The 12,922-nt window shown below is 41.8% G+C and overlaps 1 protein-coding gene across 1 annotated transcript in view; it reads left to right on the forward strand.

Moving 5' to 3' along the window:
- Nucleotides 1–12,922, forward strand: part of LOC126182811 (serine/threonine-protein kinase unc-51) — a 186,347-nt gene that overhangs the window by 26,704 nt on the left and 146,721 nt on the right. Inside the window, exons 7-8 of the mRNA XM_049924881.1 lie at nt 4,773–4,898; nt 6,209–6,282. Of these exons, the coding sequence (XP_049780838.1) occupies nt 4,773–4,898; nt 6,209–6,282 (200 nt within the window). The remainder of the gene's footprint in view (nt 1–4,772; nt 4,899–6,208; nt 6,283–12,922) is intronic.

The raw sequence follows: 12,922 nt of genomic DNA on the forward strand, positions 1-12,922 counted from the left end.
TTTATGGGTCAACAGTGACTCATTAATAACTGGGGAACAGAGCCCTGTGAGAGGAAACAAAAACACATAACGTGTGTTGATCTGTGGGAAGCAGGAAGTCCAAAACACTGTAGAAAGGTGCACAGGGGTAAACTCAGCATGCTGCTGGCCCAGGTGACTGAGCACTTGGCAACAATACTTGACACAAAGCACACGGCAATGTCTTGTGGTTGAACCCAGCAAAGCACCGCCCCACACGTCTTAAGACTGCCTGCAGGTAAAGATTTCTGTCAACGGGTCTGCCCATATTGTACGTCACATGTGGGCTCCATGGTAGTTCAGCACACTATTCCATTGTGTGATTCACACCAGCTCATCTGCCTGCATCACAATGTCCATTGTATAGTAAACTTTCAATGCATAGGCATAAATTGTGGTGAAGCACAAGAAGTTCATTGTCAGAAATAATTTGTTGCTCTCTACAATCCTACATTAATTGGTTTGGTAGTCATCTAGTTTGGAGTTAGTCTTGAGTTGTGTACATGGAAGAAAAAATAACAATGCATGAAAATTATGAGTTGACTATCGTACAGTTAGAAAGCCTACCATTTTTAACTCATTTGTGGCAACTAAGAAAAAAACTCTGCAGTCAGACCCAGAGAAGAGCATGATGTCAACCAGCTGCAATCTCATACTTTGCTGTATGGTGTCATTCAGATGTGATATGAAAGGCAAGTGATCAGCACCGCTCTCTCTTGCCCATTTTTCAACTTTCCACACATTGAAGCTATCATTTTTCATTCAAGTAGTTCCCCAATTGCCATCACGAGGCAAAGCGGACCCTTTTCCAGTCTTCCCGCCAAGGAAAAATCCCAGGCAGTACTGGAGTTTGAACACAGATCCTGTACATGGCAGACAGATGTGCTGATCAATCAATTATGGAGGTAGACCATTTGGGGTAAGAGTTAAAAATACAAAAAAACAAACTGTGGCCTTTACCACATGGACATGTGCAAGTGATGCAGGCCCTAACATCAACTGTGGCGTATATATTTCCACAAATGAATCACCTGTGCCCACTATTAACCTAGTGGAAACCTCAGGTACGAATATCAGCAGTGTAGGAAAGGACAGATGGCTACTCACCATACAGAAGACATGTCAGGTTGCTGTCAGGCAAGGTTATAAGAGACTCACATATAGCTTTCGACCAAAGCCTTTGTCAGTAAAACACACACACACACACACACACACACACACACACACACACACACACAACCAAAAAGGGGGGGGGGGGGGCAAGTACACCTCATGCGCACACGACCGCCAACTTCAGCATCCAGCCCAAGGTGCTGGAGTTGGTGGTCATGTGTGTGTGAGGTGTGCTTGCTTGTATGTTGTGTGAGGTGTGCTTGCTTGTATGTGTGTGTGTGTGTGTGTGTGTGTGTGTGTGTGTGTGTGTGTGTGTGTGTGTGTGTGTGTGTGTGCCTTTTACTGATGAAGGCTGTGGCCAAAAGCTATATGTGAGTGTCATTTAACTGTGCCTGTCTGCAATCTGACATACCTTCTCTACAGTAAGTAACAATCTGTCTTTTCCTAAATTGTTAGTGAAATAGGATGGTAGCTGAGCAAAATTGAAGAGGAAGGTAGTGTATTGAGTCCAAGAACAATATCTTGTCATCATTTTCACACGTGAGTAAACATGCTTGAAAGATAATAGATATAAAACCTAGTCAAGATTATCTGACCAATTATCATCAGCTCTGCGAGGTTGGTTGGATGGCAGACCATGTGCACCGCTTAAAGACATTAAAGTTTGTCAGACAGGACCCTCAACAAGTCCCCCAGCTTGACTCAAACTTGAACCCTTTCCTTCTGATGGCAGTGTCCGAGTTTTGGTCCAGTGCACTGCTTTATTCAGTTAGAAACTTTCACAACAGCTCTCTGTCCATCAGAGTGAGATATTCATTCTGACATCCTAGCTGTTGTGGGCTCCTGATTTCAATGAAAAGAGAGTAAGGAGATGGAAAGATTTCACTGATAAAATGGTATTAATGCAGTAAAAGTTGTTTCAAGGTACATGTGAAGTAACTAAGACTTTACAACAGAGACTGTCATGCTGGAGTTTACAGTTGTGATCAGTGTTATCTTTAACATCATGTCTATTGAAACATTATGTTGACCCCATGCCAATGGCTTATAACCTTTACAGGACAGATGAATACAGTGGAAACACTATGAAACATCATCAGTATATGCCACTTTTTACCTCCCCACCTCATGTCAGGCTGAACAAGCATGTACTCTGCCATCTCATGTAAATCGTGGATTAGCTACGAGGTCCCTATACTGACCCCTCATGAAACCACCCAGCTCCCGCATGGTGTACTGAAATTCACTGGTATACTGAAATTTTTGAAACAGCCATTCTATTTTTACCACTGATGTCATCAGCTCCTGTACATAGAGGTAGTGGTGACAGACTAGAATCTGCTGCATAATCTGAGGTCTAGCTTCGGTTGGAAGGTTGTAATTTGGTTATGATGTTACTAAATCCACTTTTTAAGTGTCACAAAACCAACAATTTTTTAAAGCGATATTTGTGGTCATAAACTGTTCCATAGTGTAGTTTGAGGTCTGAGTCTGTCAGATGACACTTTGTGAGTTGGTCATGACAACCATTTTCTACATATAGAGTGCACCTTCTGTGATAAATATTACATCCCCATGAAAACTCATAATTTTCCCATGTGCTCTGATGTTTTTGGGTTAATGTGTTTATAGGCTTAAATAACAAGAACATCCACACATCAAATTTGCATATTGCCATTAGGGTTCAAAAACTTGAAAGTCTGTAAGACATAGCTGCTGAAATAGTTGGCGGTGTCACTGATCAGAGCTGATGAGATGTATCATATCCTCCAGTATTTCTGATTAGATGATTAGAGTGTTGTCTTCTCAACAACAATCTTAGAATTCGCTGCAGCATGTCTGTGAGATTGTTTTCTGCCATTGGTCTTTCATCATCTACTCATGCTTTTGTAGACACATAGTTAGTGGGAATTTGCATTCCAATGACTTCTTCTCTATCTAATGAAACAATGGAAACTCCATGTAGGAATATCAACAATGTAGGAAAAGATAGCCGGCTGCTGTGGCTGAGCGGTTCTAGGCACTTCAGTCCGGAAACGCACTGCTGCTACGGTTGCAGGTTCGAATCCTGCCTCAGGCATGGATGTGTGCAATGTCCTTAGATTAGTTAGGTTTAAGTAGTTCTAAGTCTAGGGGACTGATGACCTCAGATGTTAAGTCCCATAGTGCTTAGAGCCATTTGAACAATTTTTAGGTAAACATAGATTGCTACTTACCCTAAAGAAGACATGTCAAGTTGCAGACAGGCAGACTAAAAAACACTCACATATAGCTTTGGGCCACAGCCTTTGTCAGTAAAAAGACACCCATACCAACCCCCCCCCCCCCCCCCCACACACACACACCTACAATATTCTCACACAAACACATCTCATGTGCACATGACTGTCAACTCCAGCATCTCGGGCTAAATGCAACATCACGTGGGATGCAAACAGTAATATGGGGAAGGGGAATGGGAAGGAATAATGGTGGGAGAGAGACGAAGGCAGTCTGGTGAAGTGTGCAGGGTCTAGACTGCCAACAGCTGCAGTGTCAGGAGATTGTTGGGTAGGGAGGTGGGGAAATAAGGAATGAAAAAGCAGAGGAGCATGGTAAGCCAGGCCGACGTGTTGGCACAGGGTTGCAAATAAACAAGGTGGGAGATGAGAATGGGGAGGAGGTGATAGTCCAGAGGGAGTGGAAACTGCTCATCTCCCTACCTGTTTATTTGCAGCCCTCTGCCAATGCACCTGCCCATATTTCCCTGCTCTTCTCCTATTTTGTTCCCTTCCCTCCCCCCCTGCCCCCCTCCCCCCTGCTAACTACGAATACACCGTTGTTTGGTAGTAGAGTAAGGAGTGCTTCTTTGTAGTAAGTGGCAGGGAACATCTCGCTTCAGAATAAGGTGCAGGTCCGCTACAGACAGCTCTACAGCTGCTACAGGTTAAGAGGGCCGAATTAATAGACAGAGCTAGAAGAAATTATGAAGAGAATTTTGGAAACATGTACTCTGTCTCACTAATTTTGTAGTAGTAGTAGTATGGAAGTCCTTCATGTATGTTTCATGGAGATGTACACTGCAGCTTTTAATGATATATCAACACAGCACTGAAGTCTTCAGACCATTCATTTGTATATAATTCAGTGGTGCAATGTAATTGGGTTTTCTCAGCATGATATAATTTTTATCTGATACACTGCCACTTAGAGAAAAATATATGGGCTTTAGTTACAGTAATGATGAAGTTCAGAACCTACCCTTATCAATGTGGATTTTGAATTTTCCATTACTTACATCTTATGATACGCTACATGGTCGTATTCAGTCAGTTACAAAATGTTTTAGCAACTTCATTCTATCTCCCAACCCACCTTTCCAAATACGTTTCTTGGCTTTGTCATCTTTCTGCACAATTCCTTTCAAATGTTTTCTCTTAAATGTTGAAAAGAAATGTCCAGAAGCACATATGTATTATGGTGTGTCTTTGTATCCCACTTGTTAAATACTGTTCCATGTAAGGGAATATCCCTTGTTTTCTAGTGCAGTTTGTGTGTTGCACACTGTTATTATGTGTAAATGAAAGCCATTATGTAATGTAATTTCCTTAAACAACCAATGTTTCTGTTTAAGATATCTTAATAATTTATTATTATTGCAGCTGGTGCCATGAAAGCTTTGTATGCAAAAGGCATTGTACATAGAGATTTAAAACCACAAAACATTCTTCTCAGCCATTCAGGTGGTAAGATGTGCCCACAGCCTCATGAAATAACACTTAAGATTGGTAAGTTGATCAATCATGCTTACAATAGAGAGACCTATTTAATGTAATTTTATTTTGTTTTGTTTGAATTATGTGCATCACATAATTTTGAACCCTTTGCTTTCAGTTTCATATACTCTTGCCTGGTTGAAAGTAAACAGAAAAATATTTGCTATTATTATTGTTTTCCTTTTGCATGACCAATACTAACAATGTATTAAATTTAAAGTTATTTTGATATTAACCAAATAAGAAGTACCGAAGTACAAAAAATAAAAAAAAAAATATTTGCAAAGTGTTGGGGGTGTATGCAGGTGGATGAAGCCCCACAATTGTACCCGGTCAGACATTCATATATTTGTATATCTAGCTACATGAATGAAGAGAGAAAGTGATCATCATCTTGTTATGGAGGAGTGGATTGACAGTGGAGATAAAACACAGGAAGAGAGAGAAAGAGAGTAGAATGAATGAGGTGGAAGTCTGGGGTAAGTAGAGATGGATGTGAGATAGGGACTAGTGGAGATTGAGGCAAGGGGGACTGTTATATCGAAGGATGTGGTGTTAATTCCCATTAACATATTTTAGTTTCCATATGCCCTTGTCGCACATCCACCTCCATCTGTGTTTCCATCCCCCCCTCCACATTTTTCTCGTTCTACATTAACACACTTCTCTTCATTATATCACTGTTCTTCTTCCTATCTGCACCTCCCAATCCACCTTTTCATTTCATTGTGTACATTACACAATTCTCCCCTGTTTTGGCTGGGGCTAACTCGCTAGTGCCATGTTGCTATCCCATCACTATGCTTTGCCCCCTCCCTCACCCTCCTTTCTCCTCTAACCAACTCCATCTGACACAGCACTACAACTCAGGTGAGCTGCAACACTGTAGCAATGTAGTCAACCAGATAGATAGAGGGAAGGAGAGGGAAAGACGAAAGGATGTGGGTTTTAAGGGAGAGGGTAAGGAGTCATTCCAATCCCGGGAGCGGAAAGACTTACCTTAGGGGGAAAAAAGGACAGGTATACACTCGCGCGCGCACACACACACACATATCCATCCGCACATACACAGCAACAAGCAGACATTTGTAAATGTCTGCTTGTTGCTGCCAGCGCTTTTGTTTGGTAAGTCTCATCATTGTTTTTAGATATATTTTTCCCACGTGGAATGTTTCCCTCTATTATATTCAACCAGATAGATAGATAGATAGATAGATAGAGAGAGAGAGAGAGTGAGAGAGAGAGAGAGAGAGAGAGAGAGTGAGTGTTTAATTTTTCTATGTATTTTAACAAATATTTACCCAACATTCTTTTCTTTCCAGCTGACTTTGGTTTTGCAAGGTTCTTACAGGATGGTGTTATGGCAAAAACATTATGTGGATCTCCTATGTACATGGTAAGACTGTTTACATTGTTGTTAATGGTCTAATAAGAACAAAATCAAGTGGAACTTTCGTTTTCCAATTGTTCATGGTATCATTCTGTAGAAATGTTATGAACATGCCGTGGGCCGTGGAAGGGACTATAGTTACATTAAGTTTTAAAAATTTATCTAATACTAACTAAAATATCAGCAAAAATTTTGTTCACTTGTAAGAGCTTTGCAACAAGATGATACAGACAAGCAAAGCTTCTAGTTACTAATTCCACATTAAACTTATGCTTAAATTTTAAATAAATAATAACAGTATAAAGATATTCCATCCTGGAGTTCATTGTTTGAAGAATACAAAGATAATGACATACATAAGGTGTACCAGGAGGAATAATCATTCACAGATATGACATCAGTGACCATTCAAAGCAAAATGTCTTGTAAATATGAGCTCTAAAATGCATACTGTAAGACCTATGAGCACTTCTTCATTTTCAGTGCTATGAAACAAATCTCTTTGACTGCAAGCTCTTTGCTTTCCATATTCTGGGAGCACGTAGTATGGACAAAAACAAGAAAAAATGTCTACTAAACATGTGCTGTAAAATGCATACCTTAAGAGCTATGAGCACTTGTTCTGGAGAAGACATGTTTCACATTGGCAAAGGTGAAAAAGTGTTGATATCTGTTAACATATGCATTTGAGATTCCATGTTTTCTGGAATTTTTTGCTTCAAATGAGCTTTCCTTTCATATCCCTTCATGGATAGTGATCATTCCTCCTGAGACATGCTGTATAGACTGGACATCCCACTCTCAACATGGGACTCCTCCTCTGTCCCCAACCCCCTCCCCGTGCCGAGTCCTGCTTTATACTTCACACTGTTAGTAACAGTCGCAACCACTAGGAAAAATTTACCGGACATTTTATAACAGCTTCTAACATAATCACACTCAATCAGCATTAACTGCTTCATCTATACGGGTGGGACAAAAACGGTATAATGAGGTTTAGAGTAATTCAATAACAATAATGGAAATTTCAAAATGGAAAAATAAGTAAAATAAGAGAAAGGCATCCGTTCACATGAACAGCAGACTGATGCGTAGCACACATGAACATGTACTGAAAACAGTTTTCGCCCCATCTTTCGATTTCTTTTTTTAGTAAAAGCACTCATTCACATTCACAGCCACACAGACACCCAAACACATGACCATGTGTGTGTGCATGCATGCAAGTGCGCGCGCACTTTTACTTTTTTAACTATGTTGTTGTTGTTGATGTTGTTGTTGTTGTTGTGGTCTTCAGTCCTGAGACTGGTTTGATGCAGCTCTCCATGCTACAGCAAAGCTGCATCCCCTCAGGAAAAATTATGGCTGTAGTTTCCCCTTACTTTCAGCCGTTCGCAGTACCAGCACAGCAAGGCCGTTTTGGTTAGTGTTACAAGGCCAGATCAGTCAATCATCCAGACTGTTGCCCCTGCAACTACTGAAAAAGCTGCTGCCCCTCTTCAGGAACCACACATTTGTTTGGCCTCTCAACAGATACCCATCCATTGTGGTTGCACCTACGGTACGGCCACCTGTATCGCTGAGGCACGCAACCCTCCCCACCAACGGCAAGGTCCATGGTTCATTATTATTCACAAAAATAACTTAAAATATTGTGTATGATGCGAGCCTCACCTCCAACATAAAGGACCATTCACACAAGTATCAAAGGACGTAAATGTCCTTGTTACGTGTTCACATATCACATCAGAGTGGTGTTGAAGTCTTATTTGTGGTGCGATGATGCTTATAGACTGGAAATCTCTATTGGAGAAACAAATATTATACAGAAAAATTAAGAGACCAAATTGTTGGCCAATACTTACTTTCAGAAGGGAAGTACTGTCAGTCAGTGGTGTACATGTTCCGCTTTTAACCCGCCCATGCTTGCCCGCTGGCCAGGCGGGCAGGCCGCCGCGCCTTGTCAACAGAACGGGCAGGCTGCTTCACTCCCAGCCAAGCCAAGCAGAACCCAACCCGGGCGGGCTGCGGGAAACTTGCTTGCCTGCCCATATTACTGCTGAGCTGCGCTACGCAGCCGTTTAGACTGCGCGCGTCATTGTCGTATTGCGAACGTTAGTTAAAAGTTTTTATTTTACCTGAGCACCAAAAGACAAACCCCAATATATGTATTAATTTCAGGTCAAATAATATTGGGCTTTATTTGTACATTCTTCCTTTACGCATATATTTCGGGCTTATTATCCATATAAATAAAAATGAATTGCCAAATGTGTCGATAATCGTAAAACTCGAGAACGGCTAGACCAATTCGGCAATTTTTTATTTTATTTTATTTATTTATTTTTTTTTTTTTTTCTGTACTCGTAATTCTCAGGAGAAGGTTTTTATGAAATAAAAGTTTTGGAGAATCGACCTAAAAATTGGAAAATTTTAGAAAAACTGAAAGTGCGTTTTCATTGTGCCCGTGTGTTTGTATTGCATACAACCTTGATGAAATATTGCACACTGTACCTTGAAACCATAAAATTTCGTAGGGTGCATGGCAGAGGTTACTTCACCAAACGGAATTCGACAAATTGTAAATTTTTATTCCAACCTTGATTAAATTTGGCACACTTGATAATGTTTTTTGTTTTAGTGGAACGCAATGCAGTCTGTGTTGCATTTTTCAACACTGAAACGGATGGATATTTGTACTAAAGAAGTGAACCTCCACCCTCCAAAAAGAAGATTGGTCCCCTACCCAGAAGAATAAATTATCTACGCCCCTGATAACCACGGTACTGCAATGAGAACCAAATTAAGATTTTGGAAGTCTAGATTCTTTAACTTTAGTACGTTTCAGCCAAATATGACACCAGTTATACAAATATTTAACTACTTTTCCAGGATGTATTTCACTGGTTCTGTGAATTCGTTCGAAGTTGGCAAAATCATTCTAAATTGCCAAAATGCATTTTAACGAAATCGAAGCACTTGTTTCGTATCCAGTTCGTCTAAAAACTATAGTGCTGGGAATACAATGGCGACTCTGAGCCATTTTTCGCGGCATCTACGTTTGCATCATGAGAGTCCACAGCGCAACCTGTTGTCAGGTGCAGCGAGCTGAGCGGGTCCCGTGAAGCTTGGCAGGCCTGCGGGAAGCCAGGTAGCCCGGGCTTGCGGGAGCCCAAGTCGGCCGCATTACCCACTATGCCTCAGTACACGCCCACTCTTGTGTTTACGTCGCGGCAGGCTGACCTGCATGAATGGTTGCAGAGGAGCTAGGGGCAAGCAGGCCGCAAGTGGAATTTGTACACCTCTACTGTCAGTAGCCACCTAAAAATTACATATAAAAGTAAGAGACACAAGTTTCAGAACTGATAGTGCCTTTGTCAGAAGGAGAGGAGGATATGTTGAGGAAGGTAAAAATGGAACAACTGCTTACTCAAACCTTAGGATGAGAGAGACCCACTTATATTGAGGACAGGGATAGATCATATATACACATACACTATGTGATCAAAAGCATCTGGACACCCCCAAAAACGTAAGTTTTTCATATTAGGTGCATTGTGCTGCCACATACTGCCAGATACTAAATATCAGTGACGTCATTAGACATCGTGAGAGAGCAGAATGGGGTGCTTCGCGGAACTCGCGGACTTCGAACATGGTCAGGTGATTGGGTGTCACTTGTCATATGTCTGTACACGAGATTTCCACACTCCTAAACATCCCTAGGTCCACTGTTTCTGATGTGATAGTGAAGTGGAAATGTGAAGGGACGCATACAGCACAAAAGCATACAGGCTAGCCTCGTCTGTTGACTGACAGAGACTGCCGACAGTTGAAGTGGGTCGTAATGAGTAATAGGCAGACATCTATCCATTCCATCACACAGGATTTCCAAAGTGCATCAGGATCCACTCTAAGTACTATGACAATTAGGTGGGAGGTGAGAAAACTTGGATTTCATGGTCGAGTGGCTGCTCATGAGCCACACATCATGCCAGTAAACGCGAGATGACGCCTTGCTTGGTGTAAGGAGTGCAAACATTGGACGATTGAACAGTGGAGAAACGTTGTGTAGAGTGATGAATTGTGGTACACAGTGTGGTGATGTGATGTCATGGTGTTGGTATGGCGAATGTCCAGTCATCTGTGGTAGTGTGTAGTGCCAACAGTAAAATTCTGAGGCAGTGGTGTTATGACGTGGTCATGTTTTTCATCGAGGGGACTTGCACCCCTTGTTGTTTTGCGTGGCACTATTACAGCACAGGCCTACATTGATGTTTTAAGCACCTTCTTGCTTCCCACTGTTAAAGAGAAATTCAGGGATGGCGGTTGCATCTTTCAATACGATAGAGTAACTGTTCATAATGCACGACCTGTGGTGGAGTGGTTACACAACAGTAACATCCTTGTGATGGACTGGCCTGCACAGAGTCCTGACCTGAATCTTATAGAACACCTTTGGAATGTTTTGGAATGCCGACTTCGTGCCAGCCCTCACTGACCGACATCAATACCTCTCCTCACTGCAGCACTTCGTGAAGGCTACCATTCCCGAAGAAACCTTCCAGCACCTGATTGAATGTATGCCTGCGAGCTGCGAGAGTGGAAGCTGTCATCAAGGCTAAGGGTGGGCCAACACCATATTGAATTCCAGCATTACCAATGGAGGGCGCCACAAACTTGTAAGTCATTTTCAGCCAGGTTTCCAGATAATTTTGATCACATAATGTATTAAATTGACCCATCTGTCATTATTATGAGTTACACAAATATGTTTGCTTTCAAAATAGATTTTAACTTGAGGACTGCTATCAACATAAGGTTTGTTTGAAATTTGTACTATTCCTATTAACTGCACAAGGAGGAAGGAGTCTCAACAATATCAGGACATAAGTTACTACAGCTTGGTTGAAATTTAGGAAATTTATCTTTTGTATGATAAAATTTACCTGCATCATTGTTCTACTATCACATACTGATAGGTTTTTCTCCTTTTCTGTTATATATTTGGCACATAAGGTGAGATACTGTGAAAGATATACAGCAAATACTTCTGAAACCAAACTCTAATGTTGTCTGTGTGCAAGTATCATGATTCTGGCAAATAACAAACCAATGCATGCATTGTAGCTTATTGAGAAAAGTTATTGCAGAATAGAAAATCAGCTAAAATCACTCAATAGTGGAAAGGTATCTGAACCAGATGAGATACTAGTGTGATTCTACAGACAATATGTAGAAGAACTCAATCCCTTTCTACAAGGGCAGTTCAATAAGTAATGCAACACATTTTTTTCTGAAACAGGGGTTGTTTTATTCAGCATTGAAATACACCAGGTTATTCCCCAATCTTTTAGCTACACAACACTATTTTTCAACGTAATCTCCATTCAATGCTACGGCCTTACGCCACCTTGAAATGAGGGCCTGTATGCCTGCACGGTACCATTCCACTGGTCGATGTCGGAGCCAACGTCGTACTGCATCAATAACTTCTTCATCATCCGCGTAGTGCCTCCCACGGATTGCGTCCTTCATTGGGCCAAACATATCGAAATCCGACGGTGCAAGATCGGGGCTGTAGGGTGCATGAGGAAGAACAGTCCACTGAAGTTTTGTGAGCTCCTCTCGGGTGCGAAGACTTGTGTGAGGTCTTGCGTTGTCATGAAGAAGGAGAAATTCGTTCAGATTTTTGTGCCTACGAACACACTGAAGTCGTTTCTTCAATTTCTGAAGAGTAGCACAATACACTTCAGAGTTGATCGTTTGACCATGGGGAAGGACATCGAACAGAATAACCCCTTCAGCGTCCCAGAAGACTGTAACCATGACTTTACCGGCTGAGTGTATGGCTTTAAACTTTTTCTTGGTAGGGGAGTGGGTGTGGCGCCACTCCATTGATTGCCATTTTGTTTCAGGTTCGAAGTGATGAACCCGTGTTTCATCACCTGTAACAATCTTTGACAAGAAATTGTCACCCTCAGCCATATGACGAGCAAGCAATTCCGCACAGATGGTTCTCCTTTGCTCTTTATGGTGTTCGGTTAGACAACGAGGGACCCAGTGGGAACAAACCTTTGAATATCCCAACTGGTGAACAATTGTGACAGCACTACCAACAGAGATGTCAAGTTGAGCACTGAGTTGTTTGATGGTGATCCGTCGATCATCTCGAACGAGTGTGTTCGCACGCTCCGCCATTGCAGGAGTCACAGCTGTGCACGGACGGCCCGCAAGCGGAGATCAGACAGTCTTGCTTGACCTTGCGGCGATGATGACACACGCTTTGCCCAATGACTCACCGTGCTTTTGTCCACTGCCAGATCACCGTAGGCATTCTGCAAGCGCCTATGAATATCTGAGATGCCCTGGTTTTCCGCCAAAAGAAACTCGATCACTGCCCGTTGTTTGCAACGCACATCCGTTACAGACGCCATTTTAACATCTCCGTACAGCGCTGCCACATGTCGGAAGTCAATGAAACTATACGAGACGAAGCGGGAATGTTTGAAAATATTCCACAAGAAATTTCCGGTTTTTTCAACCAAAATTGGCCGAGAAAAAAAATGTGTTGCATTACTTATTGAACTGCCCTCGTAGCAGTAGTTTATCACAAGTCATTGGAGTGACAAAGTATAACCAGTGA

The sequence above is a fragment of the Schistocerca cancellata genome, chromosome 1, assembly GCF_023864275.1.
Source record: "Schistocerca cancellata isolate TAMUIC-IGC-003103 chromosome 1, iqSchCanc2.1, whole genome shotgun sequence".
Lineage (NCBI taxonomy): Eukaryota > Metazoa > Arthropoda > Insecta > Orthoptera > Acrididae > Schistocerca > Schistocerca cancellata.